At 46.8% G+C, this 24,822-nt stretch overlaps 5 protein-coding genes and 1 pseudogene across 8 annotated transcripts; 4 read left to right on the forward strand and 2 right to left on the reverse strand.

The window, feature by feature from the left end:
* Window positions 1-456: 456 nt before the first annotated feature.
* Window positions 457-3,651, reverse strand: LOC135631405 (uncharacterized). Of its 2 annotated transcripts, none has more exons than XM_065139058.1 (6): window positions 3,041-3,651; window positions 2,641-2,981; window positions 2,207-2,566; window positions 1,744-2,115; window positions 1,455-1,645; window positions 457-1,295 (listed from the first exon to the last, which is right to left on the reverse strand). In XM_065139058.1, exons 1-6 carry the CDS (start codon window positions 3,274-3,276, stop codon window positions 1,050-1,052), a joined length of 1,746 nt encoding a protein of 581 aa, XP_064995130.1. In that variant the 5' UTR covers window positions 3,277-3,651; the 3' UTR covers window positions 457-1,049. The 2 variants fall into 2 exon arrangements, with proteins under 2 accessions (XP_064995130.1, XP_064995129.1); XM_065139057.1 differs by having other exon boundaries at window positions 1,455-1,657; window positions 3,041-3,584.
* Window positions 3,652-4,637: 986 nt separating this feature from the next.
* LOC135631290 (LOB domain-containing protein 42-like) lies at window positions 4,638-5,627 on the forward strand (annotated as a pseudogene).
* Window positions 5,628-9,729: 4,102 nt separating this feature from the next.
* Window positions 9,730-10,830, forward strand: LOC135630791 (ribulose bisphosphate carboxylase small subunit, chloroplastic-like). Its single transcript, XM_065137984.1, has 3 exons — window positions 9,730-10,051; window positions 10,147-10,278; window positions 10,374-10,830. Exons 1-3 carry the CDS (start codon window positions 9,872-9,874, stop codon window positions 10,602-10,604), a joined length of 543 nt encoding a protein of 180 aa, XP_064994056.1. The 5' UTR covers window positions 9,730-9,871; the 3' UTR covers window positions 10,605-10,830.
* A 582-nt stretch (window positions 10,831-11,412) lies between these two features.
* Window positions 11,413-13,074, forward strand: LOC103976657 (uncharacterized). Of its 3 annotated transcripts, none has more exons than XM_009391944.3 (4): window positions 11,413-11,568; window positions 11,893-12,087; window positions 12,193-12,256; window positions 12,372-13,074. In XM_009391944.3, exons 2-4 carry the CDS (start codon window positions 11,921-11,923, stop codon window positions 12,636-12,638), a joined length of 498 nt encoding a protein of 165 aa, XP_009390219.2. In that variant the 5' UTR covers window positions 11,413-11,568; window positions 11,893-11,920; the 3' UTR covers window positions 12,639-13,074. The 3 variants fall into 3 exon arrangements, with proteins under 3 accessions (XP_009390219.2, XP_009390220.2, XP_064994055.1); XM_009391945.3 differs by having other exon boundaries at window positions 11,536-11,682; XM_065137983.1 differs by lacking the exon at window positions 11,413-11,568 and having other exon boundaries at window positions 11,575-12,087.
* Window positions 13,075-18,080: 5,006 nt separating this feature from the next.
* On the forward strand, window positions 18,081-18,997 carry LOC103976656 (uncharacterized). Its single transcript, XM_009391943.3, has one exon. The coding sequence runs from the start codon at window positions 18,199-18,201 to the stop codon at window positions 18,781-18,783; it is 585 nt and encodes a 194-aa protein (XP_009390218.2). The 5' UTR covers window positions 18,081-18,198; the 3' UTR covers window positions 18,784-18,997.
* Window positions 18,998-21,913: 2,916 nt separating this feature from the next.
* On the reverse strand, window positions 21,914-23,464 carry LOC103976655 (heavy metal-associated isoprenylated plant protein 37). The gene is made up of 3 exons (XM_009391942.3): window positions 23,278-23,464; window positions 23,119-23,194; window positions 21,914-23,008 (listed from the first exon to the last, which is right to left on the reverse strand). Exons 1-3 carry the CDS (start codon window positions 23,314-23,316, stop codon window positions 22,062-22,064), a joined length of 1,062 nt encoding a protein of 353 aa, XP_009390217.2. The 5' UTR covers window positions 23,317-23,464; the 3' UTR covers window positions 21,914-22,061.
* Window positions 23,465-24,822: the final 1,358 nt, after the last annotated feature.

The following is a 24,822-nucleotide window of genomic DNA, read 5'->3' on the forward strand; positions in this document are numbered from 1 at the left end:
GCGGCGCAGGGCGGCAAAAGACACGTGGCGGTCGCTGGATGCGGATCATCTCCAACTACACATATACTCCGAAGTGGCAATTCCCGTGCCATGGTGGCCTCTGAGTTGGGCCCCACACCTAATCACCAGAGGAGATATCAGCAGTTGTTCCACCAATTCTGGCCCCACCGCGAGCCACGGCAATTGGCATCATCGATGTTTTATATATATATATATATATATATATATATATATACAATGAGTTCATTTAGAGCATCCATTATATTTATGTGAAGTTTTATTTGCTCATTAACATAACTTAGTCACTTCACATACAAATAAATAAATAACATGCGGAAAATTGGCACCACCAACTGGTATTCAGGGAAGTTTCTCTATATTATACCAAACTCCTTTACATCGCTATAGCATCCATGATATGCTTGCATCGCATCCAACCAGAGAACAGAGGAATCCTTGTGTGAGATACCAGTGACTATATTATATACAAACACTACACATATGTGACCCACAAGCACAGCTTTGGGTTACGGGCATCGAGTATATTCCCCCTCCTGCACAAAGATTACATGGCCAGGCATGATGTCCCCATGGATATCTTAAACTAACTTCAGCGCCATAATCCCCTGTTTTAACTGATGAGGAGAAGGTAATGCATGAGCCAGAACAAGTTCTCTTTTTCTGTGTGTGTGTGTGTGTGTGTGTTCCAAATACCAGTCTTCAGGGAGCCTTATCCACCCACCACTGAACATAAATAATAAAGTAAAAGAAAGCTAAAGTTGCGCTCGTCTCTTTCCCTCCGTCCCTCGCTTTCATTCTTGGTCACTTTTGTCTTGCCATTCGATGCTCATGAGGAAATCCTTCACCTATCAACTTTTTCTTCCTGACATGGTACCCAAATGATCAAAGCTTCAAGTGATCACCACATGTCTACTGTGGTCACCTCTCCGGGTGTATCTTTACAGTGGCAAGAGGGAGGGTGGAATGCATATTCTAGTCATCAGGCAACCTAAAGCACGGCAGATTATACAACACTGCCGACGTTGGAGTCATTGAACAGGGAAGAAAAGCGGGGAGGAATCTCTTTGGATTTTCCCATCACATACTCTCACTTTGGTCATCTTCTCCTCACACCAGTGCAATTGCTCGTGGCTGATCTCATGCATCCTTAAAGTTCTGGACACAATCTTCATGTCTATTAAGCCCATCAGTATCTCCATCTCTTCCTCTCCCTTTAGCCTCTTCTTTTTCAAACATCTCCTTGACTTCAACAGATCCTTAAGCCTCATCTTCTTCTGAAAGCATTGTGTCAGCATTTCAAACAAAGAGATTAGTTAGCTATATATATATATATATATATATATATATATATATATATATATATATATATGACGAGAAAGTGAAAAAAGCAGACGTTAGATGGGTCACTGCATGAGTGAGTGGGTACTACTCACCTTTTTATTAGCTCTTTTGAGCAGACGACGGAGATTTGGGTCCACCGAGCTGGATTTTCTCTTGATGAATGCTTTAAGAATTTGGCAAGGATTCTCTTTGTCTGCCTTGAGGAAGTTCATAAAGGTTCGAATGGCATCCTCCAGAATCGCCGAGAACTCGGTAGATGAGATCATTTCTTCTTTGCCTTCATCTGCTTTTGAATCTTTTAACATCGCATTAATATTGCAGAGGAACAAATTAGCACTCGGGGAGATGTAAAGTGAACACACGAGAGAAGGCAGGAGGCACCTCGGAACTCAGGAACTAGGAGCAATTTTGGAGAAGAAATCCTTGTTCGAGCAAAGACTTGGGGCCTCCGGCCACGCTCGTAAGGCTCGTTTTCTATGAACCGCTGCAACAGGACCTGAAACTGTTGGAACTGCTGCGCCATCCATGCGGTGCAAGAAGCGCGTTCACTGTTTGATCCCTTGGCGCTCCATTGCCGGAAATGGTTGTAGTTCCAGTTAAGAGCTTCCCATGCGAGGCAGATCTGAGCCACATAGGCACTCTCCAGTTCTTGATATGGATCCCTATTTCCCTTCTTCTTCTTGTGTGTCGTAAATTTGTGAACTATCCTTCGAGAGACTGATTTCGGTTGGTACTTCATTGACCTAAATGATTCTGAAAATTAAGGGATGTGTAGTCTTAGCCAATCCATGGAGGAACAAAGCTACTTAGCAAGTACGTAAAGATTACATGAGGAATGAATGACCTGTTTCTGTGAGTTTTTGTGCACTGATCCTGTCGAAAAACGTCATGTCCTCATCGTATTTTCGGAACCAGGTGTATGTTTCCCAGTTGGAAGAGCTCCTGCGTGATGAAGAGGAGAAGGGGCATTCTTCTGTCTCCGAATCCCTGATGTTTGTGGAGCTTCTCCACTCCATCGAGCTCTTCGATGTCGACTCACTTGTGAGAGAACCACCAGATGTGTGTTCTTCCAGCTGAAACTTTTTGCTCCCAGGATGTGTTTGCGCGACGATGAGGAGTTTCTGTTTCTTTGACGACTCCTCATTCTGCTCCTCCTCCTCTTCCTTTTCATTATTGTGAAAGGCATCTCCAACACAATCTTCATCTGTAAACAGCATGAGCATTATCAAGTAGTGACACGAGCTAGAATTGAAGGAAGAGTTGCATTTCCTGATGTACCTTCGACAGACCCACATATCATTGGAGTTGGAGAAGTTGATGTTCTTATGACATCGCTCACCGGAGAATCATCATTCTCAAGTCCAGGATTCGATTGATCTTCTAAAGGGGAACTGTGCGGTGATTCTGTGACGAGGCTTTCATCAACTTTCGAAAGGTGTTCCTGATCTGAAGAATCCTGTTCTTCTTCGCCAAGAAGGGTATCGTTGAAGATGCTTTCGTTGTAGAAAAAGAACAATCCTTTTTCCCTGCCGAAGATGCTGGCAGGTAACTCCTCATCATCGGAGTAGCACACATCGGTTGTGGGCTTGATCTCAGCTTCAGTGATGAGCTGAGAACTCCTGCAACAGAAGGTCAGTAGCAAGACAGTAGAGAGAGAGAGAGAGAGAGACGTAGGTACCTTTGGTCTCCGGAAGTGGCTGCTCCTTCAAGAAGAAACGTGAAAAGCTTGGTGAGGAGGAAGGAAATGAGGTGGACGAGGAGGAGGAGGAAGCCGAGGAAGGTGCAGACATGGAGGAGACACATCAGGGATTCCCCTTTGGGGGTTCGGCCATGGCAAGAGTGAGAAACGGGTTCCCCGGGAGCTTCCAGGGCAATCACTCGGAGAAAGGCTGGGGGATGACTGCAGTCATTCATTTATGAGGAGGGCGTGGAATTTGCTTTGCTTTGCTGCGATCACTTGCTGAGAAGACCACAGTGACGAACTGCTTTATTTAAGGGAAGTTGGATGATACGAACCAAACTCAACGCTTGACATGGCCTCTACCTCTTGGGTGCTGCTGCATTACGTAACCCAATCCGATGGACTCGACCATTACAAGTTACTCCTTCGCGGCCCAAGCATGCTGCAAGTTGATTCGTCTCTAAAATAAAGCAGGCAGGCAGGCATCACCGGAGACTCGTGGCACAAAGCTTTTTGGAACTCCGACTAATTCACGCAATACAAGTTAGCTTTATGGCATTTTCTGCATTGCTTTTTGCCAACTTTTGATCCACTTATATCTCATCTATCTGCTGCAGAAAAGCCTCAGAAATAGAGTTCAAAGGACTCGAGAATCTGCAAGCGACAGCAACACTGGTGTCCAACCCACATACCAAAGATGCAGGGGAAGGTGTGGCGCCACATCGGAGTGATGTGGAGGCAGGGGAATGGGTTGCACGTGTCACTGGGATCCTCCATGATCTCAGGAAAACTGGAGGCAGAGGAATCAGGCCATAAATAACGGTCCCACAACCTGACACTCTATTTTATCGCTGCATTGGTATCGACAAATGCGATATCTAATAAGAACGCAAGTGCTTTTTCTGTTCTGTTTCTTGTTTCTTTTTTGTGCTTACCACTTGGGTAAAGGAATAAGCCGCTTGTTGTGCTTCGTACTGTGCTTGTGAGAGTGACAGGATTCGCGGTCTTTACTCTTTCGCCTCCATCTACCCTCAGGATTCATTCTTCCCAGATCGACATCTGAAGGATCGGAGTGCGATACATATAATGGAGGTAGAACAGATGAACTAAACGAGATGATAGATTGGGTGGGCACGTTGTGAGCGCTTATTGATGCTTGGAAATAAATCTTCTTGGGATACATCATGTGCACCATCTATCTCTGCGGATAGATCCGTCGGTGGTGATGAACAAACGAAGCAACCAACGGCTCAACGATGACATCCTATTCCCGCGTAAGCATCCGTAAACGATGACTTCGGCCGTACGGCGCCGACAGTCTCGCCCTGGGATGAAGGCGAAACCAGACTCCGGTGGAGGTCGCATGGAAGCCCACAGCGCATGGAGGGATTTCCTGTGTTCGAGAAGCACTAGTCATTTTACCGGGATACAATCCATCATACCAAAAAGTTTGCTGTTCCTCTTCGAGAAACCTACGGCTCCTCACCTTCGAATGCCTGCTTTTAATACTCCACCCCTCCCCATCCGTTCTCAAGCCATCCTCTTCCTCCACCCACAAACTCTGTTTGGCCATTCTAAAGAAGTAGCATTAGAGAAAGACAGAGGAGAGGGTCTGTTATTGATACCGATATTTACATAGAGACGCCGAGACAGATAAGGATGAGCTGTAATGGGTGCCGGGTGCTGAGGAAGGGATGCAGCGATGGATGCACCATCCGCCCTTGCCTGCAGTGGATCAAGAGCCCCGAGGCCCAGGCCAATGCCACGCTCTTCCTCGCCAAGTTTTATGGACGCGCCGGCCTCCTCGACCTCATGGACGCCGGCCCGCAAAACCTCCGCCCCGGTATATACATACATCTATATCCATGCACGTCTGCCACTCCTTTGTTTTCAGTACGAGGACAAGGATTGCTAATGTCGTCACCGTTGTTTCGGTTCAGCCATTTTCCGGTCTCTGCTGTATGAGGCATGCGGCCGGATCATAAACCCGATCTATGGTGCCGCCGGCTTGCTCTGTTCCGGCACCTGGTAGCTTTGCCAAGCGGCTGTCGATGCTGTTCTCAAGGGAGCACCCATCGCCCAAGCCGCCTCTTCTTCTGCCTCTGCCTCTGCCTCCGCCGCCCCTCCCGGTCTCAGGACAGACGACATCCGGCACGTGGCCAAGAATCCGCACGACCTCCACAAGGCCGCCGCAGACTTCCGGGATCGGTTCAAGCGCCCAGGCTTCGCCACCAAATCCCCCGACCTACCGAGACCCAAACTGATGGAGTCGCGCCGCGCGTCGAGCAACGAATGTGATGAGACCCCGGATGATGGGAGGACGTTATCGCCCGAGTCGACGACACTGGAGGCCACGGCATTGAGCGACGGCGAGCTGGATGGTAAGGCCGAGAGCAGAGAGGTGGATGCTGGCGTTGGGCTTGACTTGACCCTCGGGCTTGTACTGGCCGTCGGGGCCAGCCAACCGGCGGTTCAACCTAACATGCGCCCTGCCGAGCTGCGTCTCAGTCTCTTCCGGCGTGACAAAAAAGTCGATACTCTTTATATGGCCTGGAGTTAACAGCAGCTACAGCAATTCTGGATGGATTACTTCTTCTCCTTGATAATATTTCTCACTGTATTTTTGCTTCTTTTTAGTCCATTCTATGTTTGTTCTGATAGTTGTATTCAGCTTAGGATAATAACGAAATTTTACAATGATGAGTCTGAATCAAATTAGTTATGATCCATAAATATTAGGTCAGATATTAGTTTTTATCCAAATTAATGTCTGTAACTCAATTCTTTTAATCTTTTGTTATACGAAACTATATTCTCTACTTATCTCATTTTATCTCCGTATACTAACAATTTCAATACTATCCCTATATATTAATATTTTCAATACTGAGTATCTATTAGTATAGATTCTAGTTATCTAAGTTGGGATGATAATTCTGATTCAATCGAGATCCATTCTAAGTTAATCTCAATTCAAATCATTTTTTTGTATAGTGCTGAACATGTAAAACTAAGTCGTAGGCGTTCATGACAAATAACCCTCTAACGATTAAGTCAATATTTGGGTTTGATCTTATTGAACTAATCAATCAATATTAAAGCAAAGTAATATAAGTGAGAATGTTTCAGGAGTCTTTTTTAAAAGTGACTCTAGAAACAACTATGCTCGGAATTGTTGGTGGTAGGACGGGAACATGCGACATTCTATACGAAGACGTGGCATGACATCTATCGAACTTGGCACTTGCTAAAAACTAGTCATGGCAATCACACCTTCCGAATGATTGACCATTCGACCACATCTAACCCATGGTGAATATGTGTCTCGTGATCTAAATGCCAACGATCGGTCATGTGCCATCACATGATGATATTGTCTCTTCACCTATCACTAGCCACCCCACCCCTTTTCAGGATCATTAAACAGTAAGACTACCAAGCCAATAAGCATTCTGGCCAGTGTTGTTAACTCTAATTATGGGTTTATTATTCAACCTTTTTAATTATATATCATCAAAATGCACATTTGGCTCATAGACTATATGTCAATGAAATATATATTCGGCATCATTGAAATATACATTCGACTCGTAAGTTATACATCATCGAAATACACATTCGATTCGGTCCGTAAGATGCATATCGTCAAAATGCGTGATCAGCACATTTGACCTGTAGATTATCCGTCTTCAAAATACATGTTCGACTCATATATTATGCATCATCGAAATGCACATTTGGCCCATATGAGAAAATTATAGAATCGCTATATCTGACAATGAGATATCATATACTATATAGCATTCCGTGAGTGGATCAATTAGTGAAGTCATTCTCCAATGAGCACATGCATTGTATCCCTAGTGTCCACACATGAGCAATTATGAGATCAACTGTCACCATCATATAGACGTGTATACAACACACCTATATATCCGGTTATCTTGATATCCCCTCTCGAGTAACCTATGACCAGGATTATTTAGGATCCATGTTTAAAGGCGAATTGGTCTCATTATCATGATCTCAACACAATTTGATTTCATTACACCGATTCATGGACATCACAATATATGCAACATGCAACATAAAATGATAAAATACTAATAAATAATAATAAGCAAAAGATTAAGTAGTGTGTCACATGTGCCACCACTCATATAATTGACTTGCAAGACACGTATGACTAGCAAAATTCTCTTGTCTTGTTGAGTTAGGTTATGAAAGGTTTTAGTATAAATTGTTATGGTTTAAACTTATGTAATTGTAGGTTGGGCAAGTGATGAATTGGTCGTCGAGTCTTGGAATAATTAATGGAAGGTTTTAGTAATGTGTCACACGTGCTATCACTCATATAATTGACTTGCAAGACACTTATGACTAGCAAGATTCTCTTATCTCGTTGAGTTAGGTTATAAAAGGTTTTAGTATAAATTGTTATGGTTTAAACTTATGTAATCGTAGGTCGGGCGAGTGATGAATTGGTCGTCGAGTCTTGGGATAATTAATGGAATAGTAGAGGATCGAGTAGCTAGAAGATGGGAGAAAGTCCAACTAAGAGTTTGGGCTAGACTGATTCTAGAAGAATTAAGATTGGTGTGTTTTGACAGTAGGGCGTTCGATATGATTAGACTCCGTATATCCATTTGGCCCATTGGGTTCTTTATGGTTTAGTTTGGATGGTCTTACGAAGTTTTCTTGAGATATATTGATAGTCCTCCTTCTAGTACTAATCTATTAATCTATTAACGGATGAGGATTCAAATTCAACCGACGCTCGTTCCAAGTCAATCTCAATTCATGTCAAAGTTAAAAAGACGTTATGGACATATGCTCATCTGATGATCAAAATTAGTTTTTGGGTTTGATTCGATCAAACTAATTGATTAATACTGAGGGAATCCGTGGTATTTCAGGCGAACATGTGAGGTAACATCATTCAAACCTGGCATCCATAGACTAATCACATCAATCACAGGGTTCATATGGTCGATCGTTTGGCCACGTACCACCACCCGTGATCTAACTGTCGCATAATCCTTGTGACCTTCGACGATAGCCCCGTCGACTACGACGATAGCCCCGTCCTTGTGTGTGACACATGACTCTTCACCTATCGGTACCAAAGCACAAAAGCCATTTGTAGCGTCATGGTTCTGCCAAACTCGAAACAAGGAACAGCGGTCGAATGCTTATTTCTGCACGCATCGACAGTTGAGCCGTCGTCAATTTGTACTGCGCATCCTATCCTATCAAGGAGACCTTCACGTCTTTGACGTATTCCCCGTGGGATATATAGCATTCAAAATGGTGCTGTAAATACCGACTGTGTGTAAGTTGTTGTTTTATGATTAAGATACCTATATTTGCTGGTTCTCAACTCCGTTAAGCAGTTTGAGAAACATGGTTTTTTTACCTCATCCCTGCGGGAGGATGCCTCTGGCTTTTCTCTCCTTTCTGCTTGAATGTAATGTGTCAAACGTGCATAAATGGGGCACAACATCATGACACAATGAAGAAGACAATAGCTTCGAATAAGATCGCTCTCACACGATCTTGATCTTAGGAGGGTGAGTGCGTCTCGTCCTTGAGATGTTAGTCAACGAACAAGGAGGAAATCCGGTGATACGTCGGAGTGCAATTGAACAGGAAACAACATCGGTTGTGATACAGTGGCCTTTGCTGCTCGGTCTTCTCAGGCAAAAACATGATGTGTGTGTGTGTGTGTGTGTGTTTCTTGTAATCGTCCATCGAGTGATTGAAATCTTTGTTACATAAAAAACAATCCTTTCACGAGCAGCTGCTGCTTCTCTGAATAATTTCATAAAGCTTTTGGTGAACTTCGATTGCAATACTTGAGATTTAATCCTACATCGGAAGCGAGCAAGGATTTGAATTGATTTATAAGGTTCTATGGTCGCTTGGGAATTGATTACATCGCAAACTGTGGATTGACATAAATAGATAGATAATACAGGGCGTTTCCACCCCTCATAATAATGGTTCCTTTTGCCACAGGAGAGTCGACATGACGACAAAATGCATTCGATCCACATATAATTGCTGTAAGAGTTCCTAACCAATACTAGTCGTTATGGGATTGCATCGCATATATGGATGAGACTCGAATCGAATGACAAGGAAGCATGGGGATGAGAACTCGTGGAGGCAGTGACTGAACATGATACGTTCTCCTGTCACCGACGAGGGGATGAAGAAGCAATTTGGATCTCACATCCTATCCTACTCCTCTCAACAATCATTCCTCTTCCTCCTCCGTCGATTCGTTAACACTGCAACGTAAGAAAGAACAGGCTGAACTGTAAACCTATAGCTCTATACTCGACGAGAGTTTCTGAACCAGAATCAAGTAGAGCAACAGAGGAGGCTCTCTGCCGGTGACCTCGTTAACGGACAGAAACTGGCATAGATTCGAGGCATGGCATCGACTCTAACCCGGTCCGGTAATTTACAGGTGGAATTAATCGATAACAGTAGGAGGAGGAGAAGTGAGGGCCACCACTCGTTCATGTTCATGGAGATAAGGTAAGCCACTGCAGACATGTGGCTCGTGAGGAAGGATGGCAAACGATAAGGATGGCATCCGCGCCCCCTCGTTCATGTGTGGTGCTCAGGGTTTGTGCGATGTCGCCTTCTGGAGAACCAACGTACAAGATGAGCCACAGGATGGTAAATATCAGGAGGGAAGGCGCGGTGGTGTTGTATGTATATATAGGGCCGGAGTTGGGAGTGGTGAGGCCTCACGGCGACGAGTCTTCTTCTTGATCTCGGGTCGAATTAGGTGAGTGTCAGAAAGAGGAATCAACGATGGTTTCCTCCATGATGGTCTCCTCGGCTGCCACCTTCACCCGGGCTTCCCCGGCTCAATCCAGCATGGTGGCGCCGTTCACCGGCCTCAAGTCCGCCTCCGCCTTCCCTGTCACCAGGAAGCCCAACGCCGACCTCTCCCACCTCCCCAGCAATGGCGGCCGAGTTCAGTGCATGAAGGTACGCACGTACAAGGCTCGTGGCTCGAGTCGGAAACCTCTGTTACCGAGATAGCCGTTACGAATCATATACTGCGGATGTAATTCTTATGACAGGTGTGGCCGATCGAGGGCTTGAAGAAGTTTGAGACCCTGTCCTACCTTCCGACACTGAAGGACGAGGCGTTGCTGAAGCAGATCGAGTACCTTCTCCGCTCCAAATGGATTCCCTGCTTGGAGTTCTGCCCCGTAAGTAACTTCACCTGCCCCATGGTGGGCATCCAGTAACCTTGATATCCAACATGCATACCGGGGATTGAAGTCGATCGTAATGACCATAACAGAAAGGGTTCGTGTGGCGCGAGAACCACCGGTCGCCGGGGTACTACGACGGGCGGTACTGGACCATGTGGAAGCTGCCCATGTTCGGGTGCACCGACGCTGTGCAGGTGGCGAAGGAGGTGGAGGAGTGCAAGAAGGAGTACCCCCACGCCTTCATCCGCATCATCGGCTTCGACAACAACCGCCAGGTGCAGTGCATCAGTTTCATCGCCTACAAGCCGACCGGCTACTAGACGATTCGGATCCGGCTCTTCGGATTGCTTTCTTTGGTTCAGTGTTGGATGTTTCCCCTTCTCTCGTTGTCTCCTCTACGCAACCGCCGACAGTGCAGCAGCGCACTGAGGCCGTCTATGTTTTGTTTCCCCAAGAACGCGGAGCTTGTATGTTAAAAAGTTTATTATGGACGTTCGCTTATTTATAATAAAGGCTACCCAATGTAATGTAATGTGTTTGATTTTACCTGTATCCGTCTGCTGTGGGTGGAAGAATCCTGTACCGTAGTTGGCACACGTGCGGTGTGGGGTTGAAGCTTTGCTCTGGCCCAACCTAATGTTATCTGGGCTCTGTATTGGGCCGATCTTGGCCTACTCGGACGATGAACCGCTGGGTCAATGGTCAAACACCGCGCGCATGTCTTCTTCTTCTCCCTCCCCTACTAATTTAATGGAAATAGATATATGGACCCCCCAAAAAAAAAAAAAAAAAAAAATGTCATCCGACGCACCAACAAACGCGCCGTGGCAAAAGTAGTACGAGAGGTTTCCTATCGCCGTCGGTCGTGAAGAGTAGCAAAGTAGATCAGATCGAGCCCAAGCGAGGAACGTCACGTGCGAGCATAATTCGTGTCGGCCCTTTCGCTCGTGGTGGGGTACCGCCGCGGTGCCCGGTACCGTGTCGGATGATGTACATTAATGAAGCCAACCGTGTGTGATATCTCAACTCATGCTGTAATCACCGTTTGAATAGTTTGATGAATGGTGTCCATATCCACAGCATGCATGACACATTAGGTACCAACCTACCCATTAAAATACAATACCATTCAGAGCACTCTCTCGATTTATTTTACTTTTTCTATTATTCTTCTTCTTCTTATTTTTTTCCTTTGGATAAATCCTCCTCCGACTCCTTTCTTCTCCCATTCCATCTCCTTCTCTCTCTCTCTCTCTCTCTCTCTCTAGTAGGGAGGCGGATAAGGTACATAAAAATCCCGTCTTTGCCTCCTGCGCTTCTTTTTCTTCCCTTCTTCTTCGATTCTGAGGGGTGATCGGCTTCTTTTGTGGGAGATCCCTCTCGCGGTGTCGCGCGCCGGTGGTTTTCCAAACAGAGTCGGGATTTTTACTGGTTTTTGGAGTTTTCCTTTTTCTCGAAATTTCGCACCCTCCTGCTTTTATGGGAAACAGTGAAATGTTCAAACTTGCCTGCAAAGACGTCCGACTTTTCGTAGCTGCGGCGTTGTTTCTACCGGATTCAAATGGAGAAAACCCCTTTTCTTGTTGGCTAATTTAGTTGTCACGACAGGCGTTGCCGTCGTAAAGATTGGGCGAACATGAACCGCTGCGCGATGCAACAGAACCCTTTCGCCGCCTACGAAGAGATGAGGACCACTTTCGCCGCCGCGGAAAGGAAGCCCCCTGTCTTCTGCCCGAAGCCCCGGCGGCTCAGCCCGCCCGCTGTCGTCGCCGATCCGATCTGGCCCCTCCGTTGGCACTCGAGGTTGACATATATAACAACTCCTCCTCTGCTACGACACCGCAAAAGTTTCTCCCTTTCGTGTATCTGATTCCACCTCTCTCTGTCTCTCTCTTCTGCTCTTCTCAGTCGTCAAGCAGATTTCTCCGATTCGAACGCCGTGGCGGACCTTCTTGATATCTTGCTCGCAAAGGTGAGAATTTTTTGTTGACGTCGTAATAACATGTGTATTTGATGTAGCTGATACCGGAGAAAATAGATCTGGAAAACCTCTGTTATTGACGTCTATTATCACGATATGTTCGCAGGATGGTGAAGAACAGAACCAAGAGGCTTCTTCGCCGCCCTTCTTCTGCGGCTCGCCTCCAGACCGTGCGGCAAACCCGGTCGTCCATGACGCCCGTTTCGGCGAGGACCGTCCGCCGCTGGCGCCGTTCGCCCCTGTGCAACCGGCCCAGTCCGTCACGCCGATGTCCCCCAAGCACGCCAAGTTCGGGCTCCTGCCGGCGGCCGTGCGGGTCGAGGGTTTTGATTGCCTCGATCGCGGCTGCAGCAGCATCGCTGCTGTGGCCTGAACGCCCGCATGCGCCTCCGAGCTTTCTTTTGGAGCGCGGTGAGAGGAAGAGTGAGAGAAAGGGAGAATTGACATCAACAAATCAAAGAAAACCAGCTGTAGGAGAAGAACAAGTTGGTAATCTGGGAATGCGTTTTGGCTCTCCATGTAAACTGTACATCTTACTAGTGGTGCACCAATATTGTGTACTATTTGTGTGGGAGAATTGTATGTAGATATCAAAATAAGGAAAGATAGAGAGTTAGGATGAGGAGGAGAAGGAAAGCCAAGTTTTTTTGTGTTTTGTTTTGATCCATATGGAGGGTAAGAGGTGTTCTATTTCATCCTGTGCTGAAATATTCATCATCTTGTATAGAACTCTTAGGAGGAAATCCTCGAATCATGAAATTGTGTATCTATTCATCATGTATAAAATTTTGTATTCCTTTTCCTCTCTATGTTTATGGTGCCTCTTGGAGCTCTCGAGACGGTGGTGTTGCGATTGATGTGGATGCCACCAGCGAAAAGATGTTGCGCTTAGTGTTAGAGCATCGTTGGACGGAGATGACTGGAGACGTGGCTTCGTGTTGGAATAATGTCATCTTATCAGAGCAGATATGGTCGATATCGTCGACTGATACGAGAGGCGATGGGTAAGGAGGAAGAGGTGGAGGATAAGAAGGAAATGGGGGCAGGAGGGCCCAGCAAAAAGGGTGTGAGGTCATGTCTTCTCCACCGAGCTGTCTCTGTTCAAGTGGCGCTGTCGCCAAGAAAAAAAAATAACCAAGTCCATGCCACCACCATTCTTGTGCTATGGCCATCTTTGAATTCTCCGCATGTGTTCGTCCGTGATGACTGACTAATTCAACGGATGGATCGACTCCGAGACGGACTAAATGTTCTGTGCCTAACGAAGGATGGACACAAGTGGATAATGCTTTGACAAAGGTGGCAAATTGGCACGCGATTTCCAGGGTCTTCTGTATGCACAGAGTCATGAGCTGTAATAGGCCAATGTCGTGAACTATATAATAAATACATCGATGGAAGTCATGAGCAAGTGGGGAAAAGAAAACCCTCGGCGATTTCTTTCTACCCGTTGCCGTCCTGCTTTGCGTCCGACCGTCTCATTCCATCCCGCATGAGATACGGTGCCGTCGGAAGAGATTCGGGCTCGCATTAGGTTCCGATCTCTCCGAGCGTTCGTTCGTTCGGACACATCGCCAGGGAAAAGAAAAAGAGTAGTAGAATCCATCCAACTTGTGCTTGCCAAATAAGCTGATAAGAGGAACGAAGGCTGGGTTCACAAGCAGTCAACGTGGCCACTTTCCACACCACGGCCGTCGTCCGCAGACCATTCCTCATCCCATCCAAGTGAGTCCAAAATCTCCACTGCTCACCTCAGGCGTGAATGCAGATAAAGAGGCAACAAGCGGACGTGTCCTCTGCGGAACATGTGGCCGGCCATGCACGTATCCCCTGTTACTCTTGGCCTCGGCGAGACGACGTGCCGATCCATGGGTGGAAGAGAGACGGAAGGAATAGGAGAGATCCCCACGACGTGCAATGTTTCATCGCCCACCGTGCTGCACTCGCACATGGTCTGCGGCTTCTCTCCGGCGCATGGAAACCAAAAATGGGAAACCTGTCTCCGCGGTACCACTTTCCTTCCGGTACCCAACCGATGAAGGGATGCGTAGAGATCGTAATCGAAGCATCTGACTGCAGGAACGCTTAGAGAATTCACTCGTTGCAAGCACCATAGCCTCGTACCATGCCATTCTCGATGAAGGAATCAGAAACTGGGCGAAGCGAAGGACATGCCACGTAAAGCAGAAGAACAGGGAACAAGGAAAGGATTCCGGTGGAGAATAAAGAGGGAGGAGAGTCTGGTCCATTGCTTTTGTCGACAGATGGGTATCGTTTGAGACCCACCTGGATCGCTATGGTGATGATAGATAGATAGATAGATAGATAGATAGATAGATAGATAGATAGATAGATTCTTGATGTTAATTCTCCCATCAAATCAGTAACAGGGAGGAGTGAAACGGAGCGAGAGAGAGAAGGGACAACACATTTACGGAGAACCTACATGTGTCGAGACAGGAAAACAATGACAGGCTACAGGTGGGTTGCGTGCACTCAAAACTTTGTCGCCGCAACTGGATGCGAATGGGAGCTGTCGGCGAAGCAATCAATCGGACCCGAGTTGGCTCACCGCAGATGCCTAATGATTGACGCGGAAAAGGCCAATCGAAGAGATTTGGTTTGCACGATTGGGGTGTGCAGCCAACTCGGGTTGAGTCACCTGCTGCGGCGCCTTTGATTAGCTCTTCCTCGGGGTCGGGGTGGGGGTGGACGTGTCCACCTGTGGCCATAAGACCCGCCGCGAGTGGTGGTCAAAACAAAGAAGGCCTTGGGAACGACGGAGGCCGACTTTAACGTGGCAAACGGCTGTGTGCCACCTTTACTGATGTGCCCAAATCTTTAACAAAAATAAATATTCGTGGACCGCTGGGGTGCTGAGAGCATCTGCTTTTTATAATACGAAAAGAAAAGCCTGTTCGTACGACAATCTTACTCTGGCGGAGTGGCTGAAGGAACATTCCTTTTTCTTCTTATATATATAATTACTTTCTTCGTGTTCGTGAGCTCCAACTCAGAAACTTCCCTTCGTTCCTATCTTTACACATGTTTGCCTGAATAGATGCCTGGAGGTGCTGTCAACGTAAGAACGCTTGAAACTGATAAAAGGATGGGGCTTGATGTGAAACATCATAAGAGAAAAACTAGGTCATGTCGTCTAGGATTAATGTTCTTCACGATTAAGCATGCGAGTCCTTTTGAAATCATGATCGAGAAAAGTCCAAAAGGATAAACTTAGCCATCGTGTATCAATGATTCTTTACGATTAGACATGCGAGTTTTTTCGAAATCATGATCGAGGAAAGTCCAAAAGGATAAGCTTAGCCATCGTGTATAAATGGTTGCTCCAATTTATGATCACATGAGGGGGACTATTTTACATGCGTCGACTCCAAGTGGTGGCTCACGATTAGGGTGAGTCATCGATCTAATGCTTGTGTCATTGTTTTTCCTATCAACACCTATAGTTTTTTCTAATATCATCGTATTTTTAATATATTTTAAAATACTAATATCTCATGATAAAAGTCTAATATACAAAAGAGTAAAATTATTTATTTCATTAAAATTTCATAATAAAATAGTAAAAATGGATGACATCTTTGTTCAATTTTTTATCATAAAAAATTTTAGATTCTGATGTCACTTTTATATCCTACGAAGAGTTAGCATTTTTTATTTCTTCGTAATCATTTTAATTTTTATTAGACTTTGTTGAACAAGGAGGTGCTTCATCCTCCTCTTCTATTCAATTATTGAACACAACTATTCTTTTCATTAAAATTTTATAATAAAAATTAAGATTTAATCGAACTATTTTTATAAAAAAAAAATAAAAAATAAAAAATAAATAGATGAAAAAAAGTAATAGCGACCCCTCCAACCAACCCCTCAGCACACGACAACATGAACAGACTAGTCTAAACGCAAAAGTAATATTGACCCGTTACACTAATTTGCTTTTGGTGGGTTGTCCGTACGGACATCGGTGGGTGTAAGGCACGCAGCCCATGTGGGGGGTCGACTGCAGAAATAACTCCGTCCACGGCGACGAAGCTGAAGCTGAAGCTGAAGCTGGAGCTGGCAATTGTTTTCTCAGAATCAGAATATTCAATCGGCCACCATAAATCAAATGAATAGGAAGAACAAAAGAAGCACAGACCAGCTGTGGTGGGAAGGTGAAGGTCGTGATCGTCGCCGTAAATTTTAATAGAAACGAGCGAAGAAAAGAAAAGATTTCGAAATCGGACAACCAATGGCTCCGTAATTTATTAAGTAGCGAGACGCCGGTGACTGTGCGGGAGCGGGAGGAGGTGGAGGTGGAGCTCCGCACGACGGATTCGCCTCCGACCGCCCATCCCTCATTATTTCGTCTGTCGGTCACGCACGGCTGTGGTCCGCTCCTCTCTCTCTCTCTCTCGCTCTCAGACACGTGACCCCCCGGCTCATCCGCTCGAAAGCCGCGACGCGAACCGGACGCGCTGCGTCTGCCACGTTGCTGCCGGCCCCTCGTAACGTAGCCACGTGTACTCTTTAGCCGGGTTCGACCCGGCTCGGGTAGCCATGCCTTTCGAGCGACGACTCGGCCCGTCACGAGTCCTCACACCGCCCCACCCACGACGACGACGACGACGACGACGACGACGACAGATATAGATACGTCGCCGAACCCAGTACGTTCCTGCCGTGTGGAAGACGTTTTGGTCCGTGAGGCGCCCGTGGCGTCCAACATGCCTAGCGTTAATAGCGACGGGTGTTACTCCTCTTTGGGCTTAAAATCACCGGAGTAAACAGATCCGGATTCGACGCGTCGAGTTGATGGCTGCGTGCATTTAGGGGAAGGTCTGGTGCTCGCACCACGCCTCATTGATTCATTCCATGCATGCTTTTGACGGACGCACGCGCCAATGAACGTCGAGATTCGCGACGGACAGAATCGCTGAGTGGGTCCGCCGCGGGGCCTCCATGTTTGGCCATTATTGATTATTAGAGGTGGGTAGGCGCGGGCAGCAATTGGGTTTCCTCGTTTCCTTTTTTTCTTATTCCTTCCTTTCCGTGGGCGATTTGGTTACCACCGCATCAACCATCGAGCTGACAAAGAAAGATATTGATGCCCACCCCGAATAGCCTTTTTCTTTTTTCTAATCTTTCTTTGGCCCTGTTGAGGTCAAATAAAATTATATTAACATCATGATCGTTCGTTTACCCGCGGGTGGTGGATGATGGCATGGGAGTTATCCTACCAATATGTTAGCGGCTACGATTCCTAATTTAATCTTCCAAGTTATCCTACCCCAACAGGAGGTCAAACTCGACAACGAGAGGGAGGATAACGTCGAACGTTTCTCACCGTTCAAATCGAGAGGATAGAGAAGGAAGAAGAATAAAAAAACAAAAAAGGAAGATGCGCCCAAATCCAGCCGAGCCGAGAAGACCAAGCCAAACCACGTACCGCCTCAGCCACGCCGACGACGGGGTCACTGCCCCGGACGCCAGCTCCGGACTCCAAACCCGACCCATACGTGTCCAAATTACCTTTCCTTTTCCCTTCATTAAAATAAAAAAAAAGCAGACACACCCGTGATGCGTGGGCCCCTCCCCCCTTATTTCCCCTCCCCAACCCCACCTCCCCCTTATTATTATTATTATTATTATTATTATTATTTTACTCGCTCTTCCATCTGTTATGGACTTTATCACGCCACCCACCGTATTTCTCGTGTCTCGCGAAACGTCCCCAGAAAAAGAAAAAAAGGAAAATGAATAGAAATCCGCCCCTCCTCTTTCCCTCCCTATATAAACTCCCCCTCCACCGTGGACGAAACCATTCACATGCTTACTCACGCTTCCGTGCTCCTGTTTTGAGTTTTGACCTTCTTCCTACTCGGCCCCCTTATCATTTTCTTTCCCAGTTTGCCCATCGACAACCTGAAATGTCTTCTCCACCCCCATACCTTCCTCCTGTAGAGGCCTCCGCCGATCGGAAAAGACGCCGCGACGAGATGGTGGAGATAGAGGAGGAGGGGGAGTCGCCGGAGATCTCCTCGCCCGAGGCCAAGCGCCTCCTCCTCGACATCCTTGACGATGACGCCGATGCCGGAGACCAGGACCTCGCCTCCGTCATGAAGAGCCTCGAGGAGGAGATCGCCCTCCCCTCGCCGCCTCCGCAACCGCAGCTGCTCCCTCTGGCCGCGGTGGAGCAGCCCGACCTAGGGTTCCTCTTCGAGGCCTCCGACGACGAGCTCGGCCTGCCGCCGCAGGCCGACGAGCGCTGCGAGGCACCCGAGCCGGAGGTCGCCGAGGAGAGCGCCGGGTTTGGCCAGATCTGGGGGTTCGACGACGGCGACCTGTGCGGATACGAAGGGTTCGAGTTCGGGATCCGGCCGGAGGAGCGGGCGGAGGCTGACGACGGGGTGGTGTTCGACGGCGGGCTGTTTGATTACGCCGACGTGGTGCCCTGCGGGCCGTCCGATTTCGCGGATCTATCGTGGCGGCCGGAGACGCTCCCGGCCGTCTGATGACAGTCCGGACGCTTTTGTTCTTCCTTCTTTAAACCCCCCCCCCACTTCTTCAACTTTTCTTTTGTTCTTTTCCTTCTCTTTTGAGGAGCGGTAGGCGGTCGTTGTAAAGCTTAGAAAAAAGAAGATGAAGAAAGAAGACGCGAGTGAACGAGAATGGAACGAACGGTTTCGCACGATATTTCGAAGAAGGAAATCAATCTTTCGTTTTCTATTTCGACAGCGTCATTTTATCATCCACCTTATTCGACCTTTGGATGGACATCCGACGGTGCAGAAATGGGGATCCCAATAATCTCCTTGGATGCTCCGCTCGTCGCTTCTTGATGGCCAAAACAGAAAACCTAACAGCAGAATAAAAAGTCGATTCAACCCATGAAGCACCAGTCTTATTCGTTCATTAAATATTTCTAACATTCCGTTGCGTAGTAACACGTTAAGCCATTTTTCATATCCCGTATTAGCTAAGAATTATGCTCAATAAATTATATTATAAATTGATTACGAATGGTGTATGACTTGGTTGTGTGTGGGACCCCTGAGTTTGGTGGCAAGCAGTTTCGGAAACGTGTCGGGCTCTGTACGAGGCCGGCGCAGCGAGTTCTGTGATGGGCCTTCGTCTGTCTTTGCATCTTCGTAAAGAATGTCTGTTTCCCTTCCTTGCACATGCGTTCCCTGGGTTGATTCCGGCCTCGACCTCTTCGTTCGACCTAGTTGCATGGCGTGATTGCCAGTGGAGGACATTAGAATTCCATCCTACGAGGTCTGCTCTCTTTCCTTTGTTGCTTACAATCGATGAAGAATGGATCTTTAAATGCCGCGATCAAGGCCGCCAGTTTTTAGAACCTCTTTTGGTAGGTCAAAACCTTTTTTTTTTGGCATCACCGAAATTTATGGCATCACCTTAGTATGACGACGTTGTGTTCGACGATATGCCTCTTATGTTTTCATTCATAATCTTACGTTTTCATTAATCAAGTCTAGTTCTCATTGGATTTCCGGTGCGGTGCCACGACCCCTTTTGCTGGTGAGTAAACACGACACATTATAATTTTTCTGGTGGTAGGAGGTCTGCGGGTGAAGAATTCAGAAAAACTGGGACAAAGGAGATGGATGAAGAGTCCACTTTGTGGAGTGGGAGCGAGGACCATTAATGCTACCTGAATGATCATAGTGATCCGTATATAATAAACATACAGTTTGAGCTTGAGGAGACATCCAAATATCGACTGTTGAAGGCAGAAAAGTAGCACCAGGAGGTCTCTCAGGGAAGGCAAGCTACAAAGCTTGCTGCAGAAAATACACTGAAAAATATTTAAGAAAGTGTCGGACAGGAATGTATGGGAGGCGGCAAGTGATCTAGATATCCGGATTGGAGTTTTCGAAAACATTGTTCCAGGACCAGGCTATGCACAGCTTCGAGAGGAGGGTGGGCCTAAGAAGGCAGACATCCAATTCTTCAAGGATAGCACAGGCACATAGAAGAGAATCAGGATTCGGATTTTTTGGTTTGACAGAAAATTTCCTTAGATCGTGAAAGACCATTGTCTATGATTTAATATGCCAAGTTAGAGTCCTCTGATGAAGTAGATCAATATGATGGTTGCTTGCATCATCCCAAGGAAAGAAATTCTCTGGTCTAACCTGACCAATTTATCATCCACCTGTTTCTCCTGCTACATATATTCGAGCCCGTCGTCGATGGAAAAGTGAGGAGGGATTAGTATTTCTTGTTCGTGTCTGTTGTTTCTTCGATCTATCTCTCTTTCTCATGTCTTTGTTACCACATGCATGCAATCGAATTAAGTTCACTGAGGATTTATATTTTGATTCCAGAGAAACTGTGTTCTCATTTACGCTTCGTGCGTTCTTCCCATCTTTGTTATGTCTTTTGTCCCATTAGTTAACACTCGTAACATGTTGATGTTCACCGGAAAACTCGTACAGGCGAGGGATGGACCATGGAACGCTGTCCTTTCTAGCTACTGCAAGTGGATCAAGTGGTAAACTTGCAGCAAATTTGATCTGCAACTCGAGTTATAAGGCCAAGGACTATTGTATGTTTGTTTTGAATAGGTATGTGTATAATATTTCTGCCATTGGACTTAGGAAGGAAGTTTCTTGCGAAATGATGCACCGACCTGCTCCCATTTCTACTTGGGCTTAGCGAGTTGCAACATAAACAGTTTGGGTTGGGAAGGAGCTTTTCATTGCATTGTGTGGTATGGAATGTATCTTGTTTCTTGTCTGCACCGATCCAAGGATGGATCATTCTGGTACGGTCATCCTCTCATAATGGTTAGTTTCTTGATCCTTGATCAAGAATAAAAAAACGAAAGCCATGCTCCTTGATCCCCCGGCCAATCCCTGTTTCTTGAGGCTTTTGTTTTGTGAATCCTCTCGCCCTTTCTCTCATCGTATCCCCCTCCTGTACGAAAAGCAAGTGACAAATCTCCTTGTGCCACTAAAGCTGACTCCCATTGTCTAAAGACTTGTTGCGCGGACAGTGATTTCGCCGCACAGTGTCTCGTACGGTTCCAGCTTTTGTCCATCGTTCCTCTGTCTTTTGGTCTCCCATGCCGACATTGGAGCACTGTTCCGTGAGCCACACATGGGTGTTGGTGCCGCACAGTGAAAGGCTGCTGACCTCCTCTGTCTGTCCGTGAGACTTAAGTTTGACCGTCGGAGAAAGGAAGACTCGACCATCAACGGTGATCATTCTTTTGAGATATCTGTATCTTGTCGTGCACTGCCATTCTTTATCCATCTTTCGAGGACTCGGGCCCTGAACCCTGCAGCTGGTTGGTCATCTTTATAGATACCACGGCATCGGTGATCTTATTATATCTTATGTTGCTGCCCCGGTGGTTAATTGTCCATATATTTGAACTCATAATTTCTTTAATCTCTTCGTGATTCATTGCCCCCCTTGCACTCATTTTAGATTATCTATAACAGTGTGGCTCTCAGTTCTTACCTTGTGGAATTGTACTTGTATTGATTGGGTAACGCATATTTGCCTAAAGGGTACAAGTAAATTATATGAATAATTTAATTGTGGACCAAAATGAGGATGGTAATCAGTAGCATCGAGGACGGTGGGAAGCACAAGAACAAGGGGACGAGAAGATGCTCGACAACAGCTTGAGCTAACATCAAGAATGCTACCAGTTCGAAGCACCACCGACTATAGGAAACCATAGCAGCAACGAGGAAGGAAGAAGGGAAAGAGAGAGAGAGAGAGTCAACCCCCCCCCGATCTCCTGAAAACCTACCATCTACATGATAATACAAGCATTAGCGTTCTCATCACTGAAAAGATGAGTGGCACAGAAGCCGTTGTCTACTTGGCTGCTGAGATAGCGAGGGCTCGGGCAGTAGTTGTAGTAGCCAGTGTAGGAGGCGATCTGAGGGGACCTGAGGTGCATCATCTGAGGCTGCACGCATCTGCCGTCGTGCATCGCCATGCTGTGCCCTCTCGAGTTGTTCGCCATGGATGGTGGATGGTTCGGGTACCCCTGCTTGTTCACCAGCAATGCCGACTGGTATTGTGCCCCACCAGCATTTCGTGGCAAGCCTCCATTGCTCCCAACGAGACCCATCATCACATTATTCGCCTGCGTCATCCTTTGTCCCTTCCCTGCCTCAGGATTGCCACTCGCCACCTTCTTGTCGTTGGCTGCAGCATTGACGCCTTTTGGCTGTGACCCACTTGAGCTTTTCACGGTGTGCTCTGCCTCTCTGCTCTTCCATCCGCTGCTGCCATTTGTTGGCCTCGCGCTGGCTGGTGCATTGTTTGCCTGCCTCGTTAAACTGATTTGCATCATCTTATGATCGAGGATTTGCAGATCATCGTCGTCTTCTTCTTCGTCGTCATCAATATCATCATCATCATCATCATCATCATCATAGTCTTCCTCGTCGGAGCTGGACGAGGGAAGCTTGTTGTGCTGGTGTTTGAAGGCTTTGAGGCCTCGCAGGAGGCCTTGTTTGCCTCGCCCTTCGATCTTCGTGTTGGCTTCCTTCATGGGATTGGCAACTTGCTTCGGTGGTGGTGGTGGTGGTTTTTTTTGATGGATGGACTTCTGAATCGGGGTAAGCTTTTGAGACCAAAGCTCCGCACGCTTACCTGCTCTGACCAGCTTCCTGATGAGGGTTTCAGAGTCCACATTCCCAGAAACTGTGACCTTCTGTTCTTCTATATCTATGCTGACTGAGAAGACTCCTGAGTGAGATGCACAGAACAAGAGGTGCATGATGAACATCAAGTTTCTAGTCACATCAGGAGTTGTATCTGCTGTCCATGGAGGATATAATGAACGTTAGATCAAGTACCTTCAATTCTATGGAGGAGCTTCGTAACTTTGTGCTTACATCCATCACAATGTATGTTCACCTTCAGGACGTGGGTCTGCAAGAACCAACCAAACAGTTTCGCTTCACTAACTCCTCTTGCTCGCAAGATACAAACGAAACAGAGAGGAGGAGAGGTACCTGGATCTTGAGGAGCTTGAAGTCTTCGCCCTTGACCATTTCAGCCGCAATTCCTTCCTGCTGTCTGGGAGATCACAAAGGAACAGGACGCAGTTCCTTGTCTGCAGGGAGAGAAGCTAAGCCTCGGCATGCAAGACTCGTCTCCTCCACCATCCCCTGCACTTCCCTCTATATACCTCGGGGCACCCAACAGGACACCACTTCTTTTGTCCACTGCTCGCACTATGATTGATACAAACACGCACTCTCCCTTTTCTTTTCCTTTTTTTTTTTTTCTCTCTTTTTCTTTTTCTTTTTTGTGCTTTGATAGAATAGAGTATGTATGATCTTTTCTTTCGGTCTGTCTGAGAACGTCGTCCAATGTTCTGTGTGCGTTGGGATCCTCCCCGTGCGTAGATTTGGCGTCTGGAGAGCCATCCAATGGCTGAGACAAAGCAGCTAAGCGCTGAGGGGAGGAGACGAAGAAAGGAGATCGAGGAGAGAAGCCATGAAGCAGCGACCTGACCTGACCTGACATCTGCATTGCTTCCTGCATGCATAGCCCTGCACAGGCTCGTCTCTTTGCATCTGGTGCCCATTTTTATCGTCTCCATCTTCTTCTTTTCTTCTCCTCTCTACTCTCTCTTTCGCCTGTTCTGCTCCTGTGCCCGCTATAAACCCAGAAACACAGCTTAACGTTTGACGAAACACCTCCAAATCAATCACGTAGGCTCCTGTCCGCTAAAAGCATTCTCTTGGACGTTGTTAAGAACCAGCGTGGTTGTCCACCGCTGAAAGAATGCTTAGGTTGTGGTAACAAGAACGATGGGCCTCGGGCCATCATGCTCCGCTCACCTGTAACCATAGGTTTGGTATCAGTCCACGAGCTTTGATGCATTCTCTTAAAGTTAGGAGGAGGCAACGAGTTCAGCTGTTTGTGCTGTAGAAAGTAATCTTAATTTAGGGTGAATTCAGAAGCAGAGTGGCCCGAAGACGACGACGACGACGACCCATTACTTTGGAAGCTGAGTTAGAGCTCCATGTCGGTAGGGGACACTTTGGACGTCAAAGTTGGGTCGCGTATGGATCCAAATCCTTGACTTCTTCCTTCTTCCACCGGTACGCATGCACTTGGAGGAAAAGCTGCTCACTTGGACTGTGGCAGACAAACAATTAGGTGATCTACAAGTAATCTTGGTAATGACAAGAGATTAGATGCAGAGATACACATGGTGACTTGGGCTTGAGTTTGGGTTAACTTTGGACCCATCATTCGGTGCACTCTCCGGTGGGTCTAAATCATGCGGAAATGGTTGTCCACCTCAACCTCATTGGATATTGCATTTGTTAAGAGTCAAATCTCACGAGACTCCAAAAGTTAGAGAAAAGAAGAAATCAACATCCGAGTTCATCATTAATCACACACACACACACACACACCATCACAACATGGTCAAAAGTTGTGACAATTTGGTCATCATTCCTGGGCAACTCACTGACTTGTATGTATTAATCTGACAAAGCTGGGAAATTAGCTGGAACCAATACGAAATCTAACCATCTGTC

The sequence above is a fragment of the Musa acuminata genome, chromosome BXJ3-2 (assembly GCF_036884655.1).
Source record: "Musa acuminata AAA Group cultivar baxijiao chromosome BXJ3-2, Cavendish_Baxijiao_AAA, whole genome shotgun sequence".
NCBI classification, from domain to species: Eukaryota; Viridiplantae; Streptophyta; class Magnoliopsida; order Zingiberales; family Musaceae; genus Musa; species Musa acuminata.

What these genes read in the sequence shown, in the direction of transcription:
- LOC135631405 (XM_065139057.1), bottom strand. Translation starts at nt 3,276, where the DNA reads ATGAATGACTGCAGTCATCCCCCAGCCTTTCTCCGAGTGATTGCCCTG. An exon ending in GATATGTGGGTCTGTCGAAG is followed by an intron (nt 2,567 to 2,640) that starts GTACATCAGGAA and finishes TGCTGTTTACAG; the next exon opens with ATGAAGATTGTGTTGGAGAT. An exon ending in ACAAAAACTCACAGAAACAG is followed by an intron (nt 2,116 to 2,206) that starts GTCATTCATTCC and finishes CTTAATTTTCAG; the next exon opens with AATCATTTAGGTCAATGAAG.
- LOC135630791 (XM_065137984.1), top strand. Translation starts at nt 9,872, where the DNA reads ATGGTTTCCTCCATGATGGTCTCCTCGGCTGCCACCTTCACCCGGGCT. An exon ending in GCCGAGTTCAGTGCATGAAG is followed by an intron (nt 10,052 to 10,146) that starts GTACGCACGTAC and finishes TTCTTATGACAG; the next exon opens with GTGTGGCCGATCGAGGGCTT. An exon ending in CCTGCTTGGAGTTCTGCCCC is followed by an intron (nt 10,279 to 10,373) that starts GTAAGTAACTTC and finishes TGACCATAACAG; the next exon opens with AAAGGGTTCGTGTGGCGCGA.
- LOC103976657 (XM_009391944.3), top strand. Translation starts at nt 11,921, where the DNA reads ATGAACCGCTGCGCGATGCAACAGAACCCTTTCGCCGCCTACGAAGAG. An exon ending in CCCCTCCGTTGGCACTCGAG is followed by an intron (nt 12,088 to 12,192) that starts GTTGACATATAT and finishes TGCTCTTCTCAG; the next exon opens with TCGTCAAGCAGATTTCTCCG. An exon ending in TTGATATCTTGCTCGCAAAG is followed by an intron (nt 12,257 to 12,371) that starts GTGAGAATTTTT and finishes ATATGTTCGCAG; the next exon opens with GATGGTGAAGAACAGAACCA.
- LOC103976656 (XM_009391943.3), top strand. Translation starts at nt 18,199, where the DNA reads ATGTCTTCTCCACCCCCATACCTTCCTCCTGTAGAGGCCTCCGCCGAT.
- LOC103976655 (XM_009391942.3), bottom strand. Translation starts at nt 23,316, where the DNA reads ATGGTCAAGGGCGAAGACTTCAAGCTCCTCAAGATCCAG. An exon ending in TCAAGCTCCTCAAGATCCAG is followed by an intron (nt 23,195 to 23,277) that starts GTACCTCTCCTC and finishes TGGTTCTTGCAG; the next exon opens with ACCCACGTCCTGAAGGTGAA. An exon ending in GCTCCTCCATAGAATTGAAG is followed by an intron (nt 23,009 to 23,118) that starts GTACTTGATCTA and finishes CATCTCACTCAG; the next exon opens with GAGTCTTCTCAGTCAGCATA.